General features: G+C 51.4%; 7 protein-coding genes across 7 annotated transcripts; 4 read left to right on the forward strand and 3 right to left on the reverse strand.

The window, feature by feature from the left end:
- Nucleotides 1–334: 334 nt before the first annotated feature.
- On the forward strand, nucleotides 335–1150 carry N7506_011051 (sugar O-acetyltransferase; the record flags this gene model as incomplete). Its single annotated transcript, XM_056960344.1, has 3 exons — nucleotides 335–435; nucleotides 497–733; nucleotides 787–1150. The coding sequence occupies 3 exons, from the start codon at nucleotides 335–337 to the stop codon at nucleotides 1148–1150; spliced, it is 702 nt and encodes a 233-aa protein (XP_056806499.1).
- A 459-nt stretch (nucleotides 1151–1609) lies between these two features.
- N7506_011052 (uncharacterized protein) lies at nucleotides 1610–3490 on the forward strand (the record flags this gene model as incomplete). Its single annotated transcript, XM_056960345.1, has 5 exons — nucleotides 1610–1852; nucleotides 1914–2011; nucleotides 2076–2423; nucleotides 2472–2612; nucleotides 2662–3490. 5 exons carry the CDS (start codon nucleotides 1610–1612, stop codon nucleotides 3488–3490), a joined length of 1659 nt encoding a protein of 552 aa, XP_056806500.1.
- A 954-nt stretch (nucleotides 3491–4444) lies between these two features.
- N7506_011053 (uncharacterized protein) lies at nucleotides 4445–6023 on the forward strand (the record flags this gene model as incomplete). The annotated part of the gene is made up of 2 exons (XM_056960346.1): nucleotides 4445–5374; nucleotides 5427–6023. The coding sequence occupies 2 exons, from the start codon at nucleotides 4445–4447 to the stop codon at nucleotides 6021–6023; spliced, it is 1527 nt and encodes a 508-aa protein (XP_056806501.1).
- A 462-nt stretch (nucleotides 6024–6485) lies between these two features.
- N7506_011054 (C-3 sterol dehydrogenase/C-4 decarboxylase) lies at nucleotides 6486–7799 on the reverse strand (the record flags this gene model as incomplete). The annotated part of the gene is given in 3 exon segments (XM_056960347.1): nucleotides 6486–7148; nucleotides 7223–7407; nucleotides 7421–7799. The coding sequence occupies 3 exon segments, from the start codon at nucleotides 7797–7799 to the stop codon at nucleotides 6486–6488; spliced, it is 1227 nt and encodes a 408-aa protein (XP_056806502.1).
- A 385-nt stretch (nucleotides 7800–8184) lies between these two features.
- Nucleotides 8185–9953, reverse strand: N7506_011055 (ubiquitin-conjugating enzyme E2; the record flags this gene model as incomplete). Its single annotated transcript, XM_056960348.1, has 8 exons — nucleotides 8185–9060; nucleotides 9137–9305; nucleotides 9359–9370; nucleotides 9432–9519; nucleotides 9582–9603; nucleotides 9667–9761; nucleotides 9833–9866; nucleotides 9921–9953. 8 exons carry the CDS (start codon nucleotides 9951–9953, stop codon nucleotides 8185–8187), a joined length of 1329 nt encoding a protein of 442 aa, XP_056806503.1.
- A 1218-nt stretch (nucleotides 9954–11171) lies between these two features.
- N7506_011056 (GTPase-activating protein LRG1) lies at nucleotides 11172–15272 on the forward strand (the record flags this gene model as incomplete). Its single annotated transcript, XM_056960349.1, has 7 exons — nucleotides 11172–11176; nucleotides 11383–11776; nucleotides 11853–12555; nucleotides 12617–13270; nucleotides 13335–14420; nucleotides 14477–14763; nucleotides 14814–15272. 7 exons carry the CDS (start codon nucleotides 11172–11174, stop codon nucleotides 15270–15272), a joined length of 3588 nt encoding a protein of 1195 aa, XP_056806504.1.
- Nucleotides 15273–16355: 1083 nt separating this feature from the next.
- On the reverse strand, nucleotides 16356–17503 carry N7506_011057 (uncharacterized protein; the record flags this gene model as incomplete). The annotated part of the gene is made up of 3 exons (XM_056960350.1): nucleotides 16356–17019; nucleotides 17072–17333; nucleotides 17386–17503. The coding sequence occupies 3 exons, from the start codon at nucleotides 17501–17503 to the stop codon at nucleotides 16356–16358; spliced, it is 1044 nt and encodes a 347-aa protein (XP_056806505.1).
- Nucleotides 17504–17606: the final 103 nt, after the last annotated feature.

Consider the following 17606-nt stretch of genomic DNA (forward strand, 5'->3'; position numbering starts at 1 on the left):
GTGAAGTTGGAACAATCTGAAGGTGATGCAAAACTGATGAAAATACAGGGTATCGAGCACCTGTGATGTGTTTGAACTCCTCTGAAGATGCTTTGTTTCATGTCAATTCCAGTATGTATCCATCATGTACTATTTTTGGCTCTGTGGACACTGTTGAGTTGGCTGTTTTACCCAAATAGGAAAGCGCTCCCACCGTCGGCGGTCAAACTCCCCCGCGACGCCACTCGGACCCACTTCTAGGCCTGCTCGTTATATGTTCACTGACCTGCACCTATTTTATTGCTCATCCTGTCTTTGATTCTTTCTTTTCTCAATCTCTCCAGCTTCATTAATCATGGCCGCTACTGCTAAACGCCCCGAAATTATCGAGCTTGCCCGCGGGCTGAGAGGGGTCCCCATGTGTGAAGACTACGAGCGCATGATCTCCGGAATGATGTATGTTTTCTGCGTCAGCATGCATACAACATGCGTGCAGCTCAACTAATTAATTCTATAGGTACAATCCCAATATCCCGCAGCTGCTAGAGGCGCGGCATTTGTGTCGTGGCCTTTCTGCGGACTACAACAACCTGGACACGAAGACAGTGACGTTTGATAAGATCGGCGATAAGCGACTTGAACTTCTGCGGAAATTGGTCGGCAAAGTTGGCGATGGCACTTTTATTGAGCCGCCCTTTCTGCCTGACTACGGCTGCAATACTGTGATCGGGAAGGATTGCTTCTTTAATTGGAAGTAAGTGTGTGAGGGTGAAGCGAGGCCAGTTCCACGCTAACGGGATCATTTAGCGTCACAATCCTCGATACTAGCCTTGTCACTATTGGCGACCGTGTGCAAATTGGAACCGGAGTTAGCATTATCACGGCTGGTCACGATACCAGTGTTTTGTCGCGTCGGAAGTTCGTCGAATTCGGCCACCCGATCTTCATTGAAGATGACTGCTGGATCGGAAGTAATGTCGTTATTTTGCCTGGTGTCACGATCGGTCAAGGCTCAACCATTGGGGCGGGATCCGTGGTCACTAAGGATATTCCGCCGTTCTCTATCGCCGTTGGCACCCCTTGTCGTGTGAAGAAGACCATTCCGTCTGCAGAAGAGGAGGAGCAAGATCCAAACAACCAGTATCGCAATTTGGTCCGTGAAGATCGATAGATGATTTTGATTGCATATGTAGAGTAATGAAATAAGACACTTCCTGCATTACAGCCATTTTTTTATAAACTAGGATCGTTAAGCTCGACAATTAACAAGCTGTCCTGCAACGACACCTAGACACGACGGGTATACCCGATTTGGCAGTTGGTCTGGGCGGGACTTGACCTAATTTGGGTAATTTCCGACATGCCGCCGACTTCTGCATCATGTCTACACATCTCAGAACCCTTACCAGAACCAATCAAGACGCGGTAATTCCTCCAATTCCGCTCACGGATTGACCACCGCAAAGCTGATAAATCGGAGCTGCAGTTGACAATGAGTCAAGACCAAGCCCTTCCCCACGTCTGCTTCCAGATTGGCAGCTTGGGCCCTGATCGTCATCCTCTCGAATCTATTTAACAGCTACAACTTCCAACCCTTGATGAAGATTTGAGGTCGTTAAATCCACTCACCATGTCGTTGATTAACGTGCTTCGCCATGACATCAAACCCACGTCTACCGTTACCCCCCGCACTTTAGCCGGTTCAAGTACTACGCCGGCTCAAGTGGAATCTCCCGTGGAGAATCTCACCGCAGACGATGATCTGAGCCCAAGGCAGGGCCAGATGGTCTTTGAGCAGACACTGCCTAGTCGAACGACCGAGTCCCGTCGTGTTGCCATTACTGTGCTACTCGTTTTGGCCAATCTTGTCCAGGTAAGATGACCTTTGAGCTGCAATGACAAGAGCAACACCATTGATAGACTGACTATGATAGATGACCGTCAATTTTGCCGGTATCGCGGGCGGCAGTGCATTGATTGAAGCATTGGACGCCAAAGAAACCTATGCTTCGTGGATTGCTGCTAGCTATGCGTAAGACCCCCACGCACCGCATCGCTAACAACACCTCCAATCAAGTCGAGGCTGACATATTCAGTTTGACACAAGGTACCTTCGTGTTGGTCAGTGGTCGACTAGGTGATGTCTACGGCCACCGAGAGCTTCTCCTGATCGGCGGTGGCTGGCTCACCGTCTGCACTCTCGCCAGCGCTTTCTGCAATAACTTCTTTGCCTTTGTTACCATGCGCGCATTGGGAGGGCTTGGGGGAGCTTTCATCATGCCGAATGCTGTGGCAATGATCTCAAGCACCAATCCCCCCGGTCGGGTGCGAAATCTTAGTCTCGGTATGTTCGGAGCGTCCGCGCCTATGGGTGGGTATTTTGGCGCCTTGTTCCTAGGTGCGTTCTTGCAGCGGACGGAGTGGAAGTGGTTCTTTATCTTCATGTAGGTCGGGCCGTGAAGATGAAATGGTTCGAACTAATGCATGAGTAGTGCCTGCCTTGGGGTCACGGTTTTCGTTCCTCTGTGGGCTCTGAGCCCGCGCGAACCACCGGTCGACCGACATGGGAAGATCGACTGCATTGGTTCGGCTCTGGGGACCAGCTCGCTCATTCTCTTCAACTTTGTCTGGAAGTAAGTATTCCGTGAAAGTCAATTGGGAATAGAAATAACGCGTTGATAGTCAAGCACCGAGTGTGGGATGGTCAACGTCCTATGAAATCGTTCTTCTTGTCAGCTCAGTTGTCTTGTTTGCTGGCTTTCTGCTATGGGAAAGGAACTATGCAGCAGAGCCAATCATGCCCCTGGATATTTTCAAAGCTCCATCATTCCTCACACTGCTCTTGGTAGTCTTGCTGAACTACATGGCCGTGGGCACCGTGATCTGGTACCAGGTTCTGTGGCTGCAGAAGGTCTGGCACTGGTCACCGTTGCAATTCGCCGTTGGCTGGACCCCCTTCGTGATTTGCGCCACGGGGGCTGCCTGCTTGGCTGCCTGGATGATTCCACGACTGGCCGCACAATGGATTCTAGCCATCGGGACAGTCACGATCCTAGTCTCGAGCGTGCTCATGGCAACGGTGCCCCTCCAGCAGACTTACTGGGCACAAATCTTCCCGTCCATTGTCCTCTTTTCGTTCTGTCCGGACTTTGTGTACACGGCTGGACAGATCATTGCTAGTAATTCAGTGCGTCGAAACCAGCAGGGCATCGCTGGGTCGGTCATCGGCACCCTGAATCTCTACGGGTGCAGTCTCGGATTGGGATTTGCTTCCACGATTGAGGAGCAAATTGCTCGGCGGTCTGGCGAGATTATGGGATACCGGGCAGCACTCTACTTCGCCGTGGCTATCAGTGTAATAGCGCTGATCCTTGACGTATGCTTTGTAAGACTGGTCAAAGATGAAAGGGAGGGGTGGCATGAGGACGAAACCACTGGATTGGAGCTTGACCAAGCAGCAGCGACTGGTGTTCACTTGCGCAACGCCAACGCAGAGTCAAACGTCATTTAGCAAAGGGGGGCCGGCAATACATCGGCAGACCGAGCGTGGGATGGCGCCGATTGACGGTGTGCCGGGTTCTCCAAAGGTCTCGTGGCCAGGGTGGAGTCGCATTGTTGACGGGAAACACACAAATGAGAAACGATTTGTCAAGGTTTTTTATTTTCTCTCTCTACATGACGTCTAAAAGGGCCGATTCAGCTAGTACGAGAACTTCTCCATACAAACCCCGGGCTCGAGATCCCGCGTAAAATATAGGGTTTAATTTCCCCCATGCTCGTAAATTGCCAATGAAGCCAAATCCGGGGACAATGATATCACCCCATGCTGAGACAGGTGAACCCCAATTGCTCGGTGAGAGAAAGCAGGATGGCATGAGAAAAAGATTGCGGAGAGGCGGGGAAAGGGCACTGGCGGGATTGTGCAACGCCGGTCATGTTGCACTTTTGTCGACCCACCTCTCTCGCTTCAACTACTGGGGGGCCGGTTTATTCCGTTTTTTTCACTCACATTTTGCTGTGTCCCGTGGCCCGTAAGAGATGAGAGTCCCGCATCCCGGTGCCGAGACAAGGGATGCTCCTCACTGTTTCCAACCCGACTGTCCTATCAGATGCCCGTCCTGACTCCCTCGTACGCTCTCGGTATGGATCGCCACCCCCAAGCTGGATCCCCATGCCTTCCAGCCATTCGTTACCACGGCCGATTTGCCCGTCCTGGTCGGTTACCCATGCTGTTTCGTTCCCGGATCCCGAATCGGCCAGGGAATCTCCACTGTAACCCCCGCGTCACACGGTATTCGGCGTGGGGGTACCGGGGTAGGAGTAAGAGAAAAAAAAATTAGCGCGGGGGGAACATGAGAAGATAGCCATGAGCCTTTTTTCGGAGCTTTGGTTCTTATATTAAAAGGGAAATCCTCCGCTCCAGGATTTTCCCCGGATTACTCGACCTCGTTGAGACATTCACACAATGGCGGACGACATCTCACGACCAATTGACCGGATAGAGCTGGAGGCAGACAAGGAACGTGTCGAAAATGTCGAGCACGTTGCTACTCCCCAGAATGGTCTCTTTCAGATTGACCCGGCTCGCCGTATCGTCGTGGAGAAGAAGCTGAAGCGGAAGCTGGACGCCCGCTGCAGTCTCTTCGTGTTCATCTACATCATGAACTACCTCGACCGCAACAACATGGCTGCTGCCCGTCTTAGGGGTCTGGAGGAAGACCTCTCCCTCTCAAGCACTGAATACTCAACATGTCTGAGTATCTTGTATGTCGGCTACATCATCATGCAAGTCCCCTCCAACATGTTCATCAACAAGATCTCTCGTCCCTCCATCTACATCGGTATCTCCATGCTGCTGTGGGGTATGATCTCCACCTTGTCCGGCAACACCAAGAACTTCGGCCACATGGTGGCCGTTCGTTTCCTGCTCGGTTTCGTCGAGGCCGCTTTCCTCCCCGGTGCCCTCCTCATTCTCTCCAAGTGGTACACTCGCCGCGAGCTGACCACCCGCAACGCCATCTTGTTCTGCGGTAACCTTATCTCCAATGCTTTCTCTGCTCTCGTCGGTGCCGGTGTCCTGTCCAACATGCAGGGCGTTCTCGGTCACGCCGCGTGGCGTTGGCTGTTCTGGATCGAAGGTGCTGTGACCATGTTCCTCGCCATCTTGGCCATGTTCATCTTGCCCGATCTCCCCACCAACGCCCGTGGCTTTACTGAGGAAGAACGCCAGGTGGCCCAGCTGCGTATGCTCGAGGATGTCGGTGAGGCCGACACTGACGGTGATCAGCTGACTGCTTTCGGTGGTCTGGTCATGGCCCTCAAGGATATGAAGATTTACGTTATGATGTTCACTTTCGTCGCCTACGTCGTGGGATTGTCCTTCAACGCTTTCTTCGTGAGTTCCCACATTCCCAATCGGTCATTGACCATCACTAACCATACAACAGCCTACTCTTACCGGAACCCTTGGCTTCGGCTACGTCCCCACTCTGCTCATGAGTGCTCCCCCCTGGGTCTTCTCCTGTATTGTCTCCGTCATCAACGCCTGGCACGCCGATAAGACCCAAGAAAAGATCTGGCACATCATCGGCCCCATCTGCATGGGTACCGTTGGTTTCATCATCTGCATGGCCACTAGCAACGTGGCTGCTCGCTACGTCGCTCTGTTCCTGCAGGCTGGTTCCTACGCAGGCTTCATCGTCTTCTACTCATGGATCAGTTCATCCTTCCCTCGTCCCCCAGCCAAGCGTGCCGTCGCCATTGCCATGATCAACGCCTTCAGTCAGCTTGGTAACGTCGCGGGTTCCTACGTCTGGGATCTCGAAGACAACGGCTACCGCTCCAGCTACGGTATCGTCCTGGCTATGTTCGGTGTTACCGTTGGTGGCTGCTGGTACTTCCGCACCATGCTGGAGGGCTTGAACAAGAAGCTAGAAGAGGGCGAGATGGCCGATGTCGCTGGTGAAAACTCCAACGAGAACGATATCTTGGACAGCCCCGATGAGTCTCTGCGCATGCGCAAGGGCTTCAGATACCTTGTTTAGAGCGATTTTCCTTTTTTTGTACAGCTTATCTCTGGCGGCTTGGTATCACTGCGAGTCTCACGTTGGAACGTATGCAGGCTATGCATGTCATGGGCGTGATTAATCCGCCATGACTAGATTCTGAAATAAATGATATATGATCTCACACCAATCAAATTCACCCCGGGACGCTTGTAAATCTTGTAGAGCTCGATTAATTAGAGCCGGATATCAAATACACAATATGACACTGGCCTTGAATATTCCAGCCTTGGAACGATCTCGGGAATGAATGGTAGTTACGAGCCAGGCCCAGGGCCATCTGTGGGAGTTTACTAGCATTCGCATCACAACAGCACCTGTGCAAGCGGCCAAAGGATGCTCAGGCGGACTTGGCAACAGTGAAAAGGGGCTTTGGTGCAAATCGTCATATTATTACAGCATAAGCATAAGCACAAATGCCTCTTCTTAATCTAGATGAAATTACAAACTCTTCTTGGCCGCATCAGACTTTTGCTGTGCCACAATGAATCCCACGGCGCGGGCAATACCCTCGTCCAAAGGCACGACGGGCGCATACGCCAGACGGCGCTTGGCCTTCTCGGTCGAGTAGTAACGGGTCATGCAAGAGTAACGCACTGTGCGGGCTGTGAGACGCGGGGTCTTCCCAAACAAGCCCATAACAGTCTCCGCGAGACCACCAACGGTCTCAAGAAGACCCTCCGGAAGGGCCCACACCTGGTGCGGTTCAACAATGCGGTCAATCAATGCCCACATGGCACGAGTCACATCCCAGAAGTAGACAGGGGAGTCGTTGGTGATGTTGAATGCCTCGCCGTCCACGCGCTCGTAGTCCAGGGGCCCGCCCTTGCCAGCTGCGATGTGGTCGTAGCTCGCCAGGAGCCGGTGGCCGGCGAGCAAGTGGCCATAGACCACGTTGCCCACGTAGGTGAAGTCGAACAGGTTGTCGTTCTCACCGAGCTGCATGCGCAGAACGCGGTCTGAGGCCTGGGAGCCGTGCTCGAGGATCTTGTGTGTGACGGTTGTGTCCTTCTCGCCGTGGATGCCGGCAGGTCGGATCGCGGCAGTGAGCATCTCGGTCGGGGACTTCTTGTTGTACTTCAGAACGAGTTCTTCGGCGTCGGCCTAATTATACGTAAGGAGGTTAGCCAAATGTGCGCGATGCGAAGATTGGGTTGAGCACGGGGGTTCTCTCTCACCTTGGTTTCGGAGTAGTATTCCTTCTGCGCAGGTCCGCGGATGTAAGGCCATTCCTCATTCACGTTCTTCAGATCACTCTGTGTGTCGTGGACTACGGAGCTGGAACTGGTGTACACAAATGCCTTGCACTTGCCGCCCCAGTCTCCGTGCTCACCACCTGCGACCTCCAGAAGCGTGCGTGTGCCTTCGACGTTGACCTTGTGCAGCAGGGGGCTTGTTGCCCTCGATCATTGAGGGCGATGCAGTGTGGATGACGAGATCGGGCTTGACGGTACGGAAGACTTCCAGCATGGACTCAACAGAGGTGATGTCGCCATCGTAGTACTGGGCGCCGGGGAGGCGGTTGTTGGTCGTGCGCAAATCAACCACTGAGACGGTCGAATGGGTGGTCGGGTAGCGGGAGCCCAGGGTGGGATATTCGAAGCGCGCGTCGCCGACGGGCTTCGCGAGTGCGTAGCTGGGGTCGGTCTCGGAGGGGAAGTTCAGCAAGTGATCGACCATGTGCCACCCCAAAAAGCCGCAGCCTCCGACGACGAGGACATTGCCGAGTTCTAGTGTGCGCCTATTTGCTGCCATGATGCCAGACTTTTTTTGCTTTTGGAGGTGTTGACTGGGAAAAGGAGAAATCTGGCGTGGAGATAAGGTGATCCGTGCGGCCCTGGAGGTCTTAGTATGGGGGCGCAATTACCGAACTTGGCATTATCAACTTCCCTCTCCTTTCGCGGGGGCCAGGTCTCTCTGATGGTCTTCTGGCTATCTTTTTTATGGGAGTTTTTTTTGATAGGTATACTGCGGCTTACTTCTATGTGATTTTGGAAAGGATTTTAGGGGTCGCCTAGCAAAGATGACTTTTTTATAATAGGTTCAGTTATTGAATATGCCGCATTACCTAGCAATAACGCATCTCTTCGCCGTTGATAAAACTGAGAGATACAAGATGACCAACAAAATTGAAAGGCCTTCACGTTTCTTCTAGTGACGACCGGAGCTTGCGCCTGTAGAGCCTGCGCTCAAGTTCAGATCCCCAGCAGAGTGCAGATGCCTCCGGGTGCACCGTCATTAGCGGGTTGAATGGAGGGTTGTCGTCGTCCAAAGTGCTTATCATTCCGTCGATATGATGGCGAATGTCTTCGTCGTAGGACGGCAGATACATCAACACGCCCAGCTTCGACACACGGATGTGATAAATCGGCGACTCAACAAACACACGCGGTTGTTCTTCAGGATGTCTCGGGCTAATGTAGATCCTCAGCTTGATGATGCCACCTTCTAGCTTTGATTCAGTGCGGCCGACGTAAGTCAGCTGCCAAAGGAAGGGATTTTTGTCAACCAGTGATATATCGACAATCTGAGAATGGTCACTCAGTTCGGCGACGATCTGCTCATGCCGACCTGCCAACTTGACTGCAAGACCGGCATCTGCTTTGACCAAAGCCATGCCCTCTGCTGGCCATTGGTGAGTTTCCTCAATCACCTTGTCTCGGAGCTTTGAGAGCCGGTTTTTCAAACTGATATAGTCCCACTCTCCTGACATAATGTTGCCGTGGCCTTCAAAGGGCATGGAGATGAAGGGTTCGCCCGATCTTCTCGCTTCATCGGCGATACCCTTCTCAATGGCGATTTGGTAATGTTCAAGATACCAGAGCAATCGTCGTTTGTAAAACTCGTCAAATTTCGTGGAAAATGGAAGCTGAATCGCACCATCTGGGTCACTTTCTGCATCATCATCATCAGACTTTGGGAGAAACCCGATCTGCCCTCGCTCAGGGTGGGACGAATTTGCAAATGCCCGCTCGAGAGGTGCTATCACTGCCAGTCGGAGGCTCTCGTGTCGAATCTGGAGTTGCGATGTGAGCACTTGTTCTATCCGGGGGTGTGATATAGGTCTTATTGATCCCCGTGTTAGAGCTGACCTTTGACTTGTATGTTTCCATATTCTCGGTATCATTGGCTCTTCCCGGCTGTTCAAATCCCGGTTCAAGCGTGTATGGGTTTGGTGATAGCAGGCTTTGGATCGAAAGGAGCACTGATTCGAGCCCCTGGGCAGGCGACCACTGCTCTCCGCGATCCCCATGCCATGTTCTATGATATTTTAGAAACGTGTGATATATCGAGCATGTTGCGTCACAACTTACCCCAAGATGGACCTGGAAGAAGTTAGAACATATATCCCTCTGCAAGTATCGGGCAATTCGAGTTTGAACTTACAAGCAGACTTTTCCGTTGGAATAAAGATTGGGCCCAAATCGAGTTCGGCCCTTGTTGGTCGTCTTGATCTTCACGCTGGGTGGATTGGCTGGGTAGTCTAGTCATCTGTGGTGAGAAGGTGTTGCTTCCATTTTATTCATGGCCTCTCACCTGATGGAACCTTGATCGAGAACTGTCCAATAATTAGTGGCTGGTCAGACATCCTGAGTCAAAACCGCGAAGACTAGGATCTCACCTCAAAGAATCCAAGCTCATACGGGGTACCTGGAGGCCCAAGGATGATGGCTTGGATATCACGCATGTTACCTTCATCGTAGCGGACGGTGAAGGCTAAGTCAACGTTAACATATTCACTCGCGTCATTGAAACAGAGCCACCAGAATCGCTTAGGGTTTTCTTACCAAGCTGGTCACTTCGCTCGACCTGTCTCAGCTCCTATATAGAAATGTTAGCACATAATGGTTGGAGCATGGAAGCGACATGGCGAACCCGGATCAGACGCAAAGTACACTGATCACCCATCGTGGAGAATCTTCAAGGTGATCATGAGGGTTGAGGCAATCTAGGGTTATTAAAAAAGGGTGGCCAAGTCACATTTCTTGCCAGGTTGCGTTGGTGAGATTGGAGAATCAGGTACAAAGGCAATCAAGCGGTGATCCGCCAACCCGCCCGTCTTTTAATGTGGTTCTATGCGCGGCCTTGGGTGCATCCACAACCATGGTTCCGCGACCTTTTATGTCTGAATGTTGTCCTTTTTTGCTGACCAAGGCTATTCTTGGACGGGCTGCAAATTTCGGCCCAAAAAAATCAGTAACATAGATCTTCTTTGTACATTGCAGCCACCTTGCAAGGTTCATCTACGGACACCTCAATGTCCACTTCAGTACCTACTTATCTAAGCATTTGAGAAATGTGTACAGCTTGTGTGCTTGGTTTCTATCTTAAGCCCTGGGGTTGGGTTGTTAGCCTTTTGGTAGACCTCAACTTTGAAAAGCACTACACCATGATGATGGCTATACATGAATGATCATATACACATATGAAAACAATATGATATACAAACCCAGCCCTGGAGATATTTTGATCAAGAACATAAAGTATTATCAAAATAAATATATGTGAATTACCTAAAGAAGACTCATCTGCAGAAGTTCTATAAAAAGCATTTAGGGGATGCAGCTATGTCGGACATCTTCAGACAGCTAGGGGTTAGAAGTAGTATTCCAAAATATTTCGGACATAATCCATGGATCATGGAAGATTGAAAGCAAGAAGAACTTTGAATACAGAAAATCCCTTCATGATTTTACACACAAAGTCCATAATTCTCCAGTCCAGCCAATTTCAAAAACTGCAATTTCCCTCGACTCCGAATATAGACCCTGTACACGTGACCTGGCCATAATTAAGGGGGGGGGAGGGCAACAAAGTGCCTAAGCCATCTCCATCGTCTCCATTCCCCAGCCCACTTCTTTCCCCCTCTTACACTTTAATTTTTTTGGATTGAGAAGAAGTCAATGTGGGAGGGAATGACAACTTGCGCTGTTCATCAGTCTCACTTTGAAAGCTCGAATACTGGCCCCCGCGTTTAGTCTGCGCGCTACCTTTCTACACTATACCGCCAGTGTGAACCCCCCCCGTACCCGTTCCCTCTTGCGCACCTCTCAGTCTCTCTCTACGACCGCCGAATACTGCGCCGAATACTTCTTCGAGTACCGTCCCGTCCCCCCTCGAATACACATGGCGTGAGGGTGAGTAGGTACAGAGGACGAACTCGACCATAATATTCTAATTTAAGAACCAGACCACCGTACGCGCCCAACTCATCCTCTTACCGTGACCACGTCCTGTTCACTCGACAATTTCACCGTCGCTCTAGCCTCCCATTGCATGCGTTCGGCATAATTCATCCCACAACTCTTTCTTTTATCTGACGGTACGGGGGACCAAGATGCCCCCCCGGTGGACTACCAGCTAGCCTGGTCGCAGGCAACCCCAGCGGCCGTCCCACCGTCGACACCTCTGGCTATGGGGCTAACTATAGCAAAAATACCCCCACTTCCCCCGAAGACAGTCTGATTCCATTTGAATCACCATCAACACGAACTGCTGCAGGCCCAGTCACACCAGTCGAAGACGGGCGCTCGAGCCGTGGGTTAGGCCCCGATCAGGGCGGATATCATCGCGAGCGCTCGGCCCCTCGAGACCGATCGCGAGTCAATGGACGTCAAAACAAATCTCCTGGTGGCTCATCGCGCCTGTGTCAGAAGTGCGGTGAACCTCTTACCGGCCAGTTCGTTCGAGCGTTGGGCGGCACTTTCCATTTAGAATGTTTCAAGTGTGAAGTGAGTGCTCCATGGGTGCAATACGCGTGCGCCTGCTGTTTCTGATCGAGTTTGTGGCTGACTTACTGTTTTCTAGGACTGCGGCGAGATTGTTGCTTCCAAATTCTTCCCTATCGACTCCGAAGAGGCGAACTGCCAATTCCCACTGTGTGAAACCGATTACTTTAGACGACTGGGTCTATTATGTCACGACTGCGGCGGCGCACTGCGAGGGTCATACATCACCGCATTGGACCGGAAGTACCACATTGAGCACTTTACTTGTTCTGTGTGTCCCACGGTTTTCGGCGCTCAAGACTCATATTACGAACACGAGAGCAAGGTCTACTGTCACTTCCATTACTCTACACAATTTGCACAGAGATGTCATGGGTGCCACACTGCGATCCTGAAACAATTTGTTGAGATCTTCCGCAACGGCCAAAATCAACACTGGCACCCTGAATGTTATATGATCCACAAATTCTGGAATGTCCGATTATCCCCTGCTGGTCAGACATGGGAGCCCCCTCCAGTTGATGAGGATGCCAGTGAAGAAGAGCGCAAGCAGATCCGGGACGAGGAAGACATCATGGAAGAGAAAGTGTTCAATATTTGGAACACCCTGTCCACCTTCGAAGAATCGTCTGCTGCTTGCATCTCAGATATGCTGCTCCATGTCAGTAATGGTGCCTATCTCGACGGTGTCCTGGTCGCCAAACGCTTCATCGGCCATGTTGAAATTCTCTTTGGCGCAGTCGATGAACTAGCCAACTACATCAAATCCCACGAGTTGAAAGGTAATACTCGTTCAATTGATTTTGGTCTTGTTGAAACACACGCTGACTTCCTTTTTTGCAGAACTCTCCTACGGTCGCGAAGCGAAACTGCTCTGCAAGAAGATTGTCGCTTTCTTTGCGCTCCTCTCCAAGACTCAAGAGACCGGTGTGCGGAAGCTTGGTGTCACCCAAGAACTCCTCTCCCTCGTCACGGGTCTGGCCCATTACCTTAAACTTCTTATCCGCATCGGTCTGCAAGGTGCACTAAAGCTCGAACGGGAGAAGTCTGCTCCTGATGGCTTACACAACTTCCTTGAACACTTGCGTGATCTAGAGTCACTTGCACAGATGGATGACGAGAATGCTCCGCTTGACCTGATGGCCGGAGTGGAGGGCCTGGCTGATCAATTATCAGATTGCTGCATCTCCTGCAAAGAGCCAATCGATGACGAATGTGTCCTGCTGGGACAGAGTCGCTGGCACATCAAGCCACCTCATCTGTCTTGCGTCGCTTGCGAGAAAGACTTGACCGTCGATCTTCAGGGCGCATTATGGAGCGCAAGTGAAGAGAAGGCCTATTGCGACGATTGTGCCCATCAGCAGAATCTTGGATCAGCTGTTCAAAGCGGCTTCATTCCAGTCTCTAAACTGCAGCAGTTCATTTTCCTGCTAAAGGTAGCCCTCGCACGGCTCCTCGCCGTACTTCGGTCCGGTGGAACCTTGCCTCAGACGTCAGGTAAGATTCTCTCATATCGCCCACCCACCGCTGGCAGCCTATCTAACTTGATCAATCACCTCAGACGATCCTTCCCTCAATGAATACGAAAATAAGGATGGTCAACGAGTTAGCCCCGAGGTTCGAAGAGCCAACACCCGCTCTCAATCGTATACGGGTGGCTCACGCGAGGGTATGGAAGAATCGTCCCTCGAGCAGACTGTCGGCGAAATGCGCCGACTGCGCTCTATTCGCAACGAGCGAACTTTGTCTACAACCTACAAGAGGGCCCGCGCTTCCAGAATCATTGATGGACCTGAGGGCAGGAGCGCTCGACCAGGGTCTTCTGGCAATGATGGCAGCGATCCGAGAGGTGCTGGCTTCCAAATTGTTGAAGAAAGGGATGCCAACGGCGAGACTGTCACTGATTTGACATTTGGCACCCAAGATGCCTTAACACTGGACGACATCCCGCGCATTGTCGCGGCTGAACAAGCGAAAGAGCAACGGCCCAACGCCTTTAAGCATGCTGGGCACAAGCTTGTCGGAGGAACGGAACCAACGCTCAGGTACAACCGTGGCCACCAGCGCGAAGTATCGAGTGGAAACTTAGAGGCACTTATGGAGCCAACTCGGACCAAGCGATACTTCTCAGAATTGACCGCATTGGAATACTTCATCGTTCGGCACGTTGCTGTGCTACAGATGGAACAATTGGTTGAAGGTCATTTCAACATGGAGGAGCTGCTTTCTTTGATTGAGTCCCGCAAACCCACCATATGGAATATCTTTGGACGAGCCTTCAAGGATGGAAAGAAGGGCGCTAAGAAGAAGGGCGTCTTCGGCGTTGATCTCAATTTCCTGGTTGAGAAAGAGGGCACTGAGTCAAGTCACGGTGTTGGGCCAGGTGCTCTGCGCATTCCGACGCTTGTCGACGACTCTGTTTCCGCCATGCGGCAAATGGACATGTCTGTTGAAGGTGTTTTCCGAAAGAACGGAAACATTCGGCGACTGAAGGATACCTCAGAACTTATCGACACCAAGTACGAACAGGTTGATTTGACAAAAGAAACCCCTGTACAGATCGCAGCTCTGTTGAAGAAGTTCCTCCGCGAGATGCCCGACCCCCTTCTCACTTTCAAGCTACACAGACTGTTTGTCATTTCTCAAAGTAAGTTCAACATTCGTGGCAGGCCCCTCTACAGTATCATTAACATCTTTTTCTAGAACTCGAGGACCCCGAGAAGTCTAGACGATTGTTGCATTTGACATGCTGCTTACTTCCTAAGGCACACCGAGACACAATGGAGGTTTTGTTCGCTTTCTTGAACTGGACATCGTCATTCTCGCACGTTGATGAGGATTCTGGAAGCAAGATGGATATTCACAATCTTGCTACTGTCATTACACCCAACATTCTCTACCCGAACATCAAGACCAGCACCGTGGAAGAGAGTTTCCTCTCTATCGAGGCTGTCAATGCCCTGATCACGTATAATGACGCTTTATGCGAGGTGAGTTTGCCCAGTGGCCCACGATTGATATCTGCTAATTGTTTGAACAGATTCCGGAAGATCTGCAGTCAATCTTAAGTGATCCTACCTTGTTCAAGGAAAATGCCGAAGTCACAACCAAGGAAATACTCAAACGTTATGGTGACATCGCGCGGGGTAGTTTCTCGCAGAGGCCAGAAAATGGCGGCGAGACTTTCACAATTACTACCCCTAACCGCAATAACAGCACACCAGCTTCCGCGCGCATCGAAACCGACCCTTCCCAGGACGCAGCCTGGCAAATGCAGAGTTCTGTTCGCCATGTACCAGGACCTAGTGGCCATGCTCACTCGTCCAGCACCAATGCTCAGCCTGGGCTTGATATTGTTCCCCCTCCCAAATCCTACCACCGCAACCGCAGTGCCAGCAATGGTAGTCAACCAAACGCTGGACCTTCGGAAGGCCAGACACAACAAAATGTCGCATACCGACCGCGCCCAAGTCCAGGTGCTATGGGCGTAACCGGCTGAGCAGGGTTTTCATCTTTTCTTCCTGCACAGCTGGCAGGCACACTGTGACATTGTGACCTTCATTCCCATCCTTTTGCATTTGTCCATCTGTTTTTCTTTTTTTGGGGACTTCTTAGCGTTCTTTTCCTTTCTTTTTGTCTTGACATAGGTTTGGCCGACGGAGTTGCTACCATTTTTTCCTCCCATGAAAACTACCCAAAAAGTGATCTATCATTTACCCGTTTGGTGGTCGCTCACTTATGGGTTTTTTCTCTCTTATCCATAGGGGCTACGACGCCTTTTCCGTTTTGTTCATCTGCATCTGATTCAAGGGATCAGCCATACCCATACCTGTCCCTCTGGGCCCATAAATGTCCTGCTTTCCATTCTTTCAACTTCTTCAGCTTTTATCCTTTTCTTTCTGTGGGCCAGGCTCCGGCTTTACCTAGACCCCTTTGATCTCCTTTGCTCTCTTCTTATTCGTCTCGTCTTGGCCTTGCAAGCCTGCAAGTGCACGAGGGCTTTATTTCCTTTCTCTTTGGCTCCAATCAGCATGATTGCTATGATACCTGTGCTGAATTCTGTGTAGTCAAGTACCCATTTGGGTTAACTTGGATTTCTTCAATTGCGCCTCGGAACCTAGTTTTTAGGACTGCGCTGTTACCTATAGATAGGCCATTAAATGCAACGTTTGTCTCGCCTACACCTGACATCCATGGATAGACTTGCGACTCTGAACTATGTAAAGCAATGCCCAGGGCTCAGCTGCAGTTTACTATCTTTTGGCTCTTATGGTCCCAAGATTAAGTCGATAGACTTGGAAATATTTGAATGCACATCATCAGATGAGGCTAGAGGGAGCTGTGTTCAAATATAATTTCATTTCCGAGATCAAGAGATACCCAAACACACAAGCGTCAGTGTACAACCGAGACCCTCGTCGCAAAAGAACTCCTATTATGATATCACGCCAATAATGTAAAGGGAAAAGCATCCAGGCTCAAATTGTTCATTGCAGTCTGCAATCACCAACGCTCAAAATCCCACACCAACGCCCACAAATTAAGACAACAAGTAGTCTTCAAATCCAAGTTCAGGTTATCTCTAGATGCGCTTGCGCAGAGCTCGAGTCCTAGTTGCAGTTTCGGTCGCAGCCGGAGCTGTAGTCTTGCGCATTGCGGCAGTGTTCGCAGTTTTCTTGACTGCTACCGACGCTGCTTGCATGCGGGGTGCTGGTTTCTTAGCAGCGGCAGCAGTAGACGCTGTGGTTGCCTTGCGAGCACCAGCGCCGGTGCGCGTAGGCTTCATGACCGTAGTACCAGAGGAGGCTGTAGATCCGGTACTGTTCTTGCGCTCGCCCTGTCGGGTCGCGGGACGCGGTAAGGGTGAGCGAGAGGTAGTTTTGGGCCCTGTGGCGGCACGGTTTGTGGTGCGTTGTGTCTGCGAGGGAGGTCGCTGGTCCTTCACCGCAGATACGGTGGCACCACGCGATCTCAATGGGCTCGATGGCTTCAATGGAGACGTCGGTCTAGCCAAGTACGACGAGTGACCCTTCTCTGGTGATGCGCGGAATGGAGAGTGGGGGTAGGTTCGGCTGTTGCTAGACTTTGGTGACAGAATCCGGTTCTCGTTGCCTCGAACTTCTTGAGACACCACGCGCGAGGCCCCGCCTGCGGCGGCTGGCTTCACGCGACGCTTAGGGTTCTTGAGGCCCTCTGGCTCACCACTTGCAGGGGCATTTTCTTTGTCAGAGTACAAGCCATCATGGCTGGGTTGAAGGTCAGCGCGTTGAAGGTGACCCAAAAGATCGGACATCATACCTTCCGATCCGAGATCTGCCGTCGCGTGCTTCCATGTCCACTGGTTTACTCATATTACGCGAAACCTTGGCGGGCGAGTATTTCCGAGAAGGCGACGCGGTGGCCTGTTTGTTCAAGGCGGCATTGTGCTTTTCGAGTAACTCGCCCATGTTGGCTTTTCGGAGCGAGACTGGGATTCGGTTGACGCGTCGGTCAATGCGCGCTCGAAGGTCATTCGCCTGGAGAGCATATTGGGCACGAAGCTTGCGTGCTCGTTCAGTGACTAGAGACAATTAGTGCCGAAATCCATTGAAGAATTCCACCGTACCACCCACTTTCGAGTTGTAAATTGTCCATAAGTGCTTGCTTCTGCTGTTGTGTGAGGCGCATTTTCTTGGTGGGACTGCCCGTAGGCGTAGCGTCCATTTGGTCAGACTTGCGCTTAGTGGACATGGTCGACTACTCCAGGGATATATTGGGATGTGTCAAAGTGTAGAAGGTTAAGGTGCGGAGCAAGGAGCCCTTGGGGACCACAACAAACAGTATCGGGTGGGCG

This window comes from Penicillium brevicompactum (assembly GCF_028827555.1).
Source record: "Penicillium brevicompactum strain IBT 35665 chromosome Unknown utg000007l_segment0_segment0, whole genome shotgun sequence".
NCBI lineage: Eukaryota > Fungi > Ascomycota > Eurotiomycetes > Eurotiales > Aspergillaceae > Penicillium > Penicillium brevicompactum.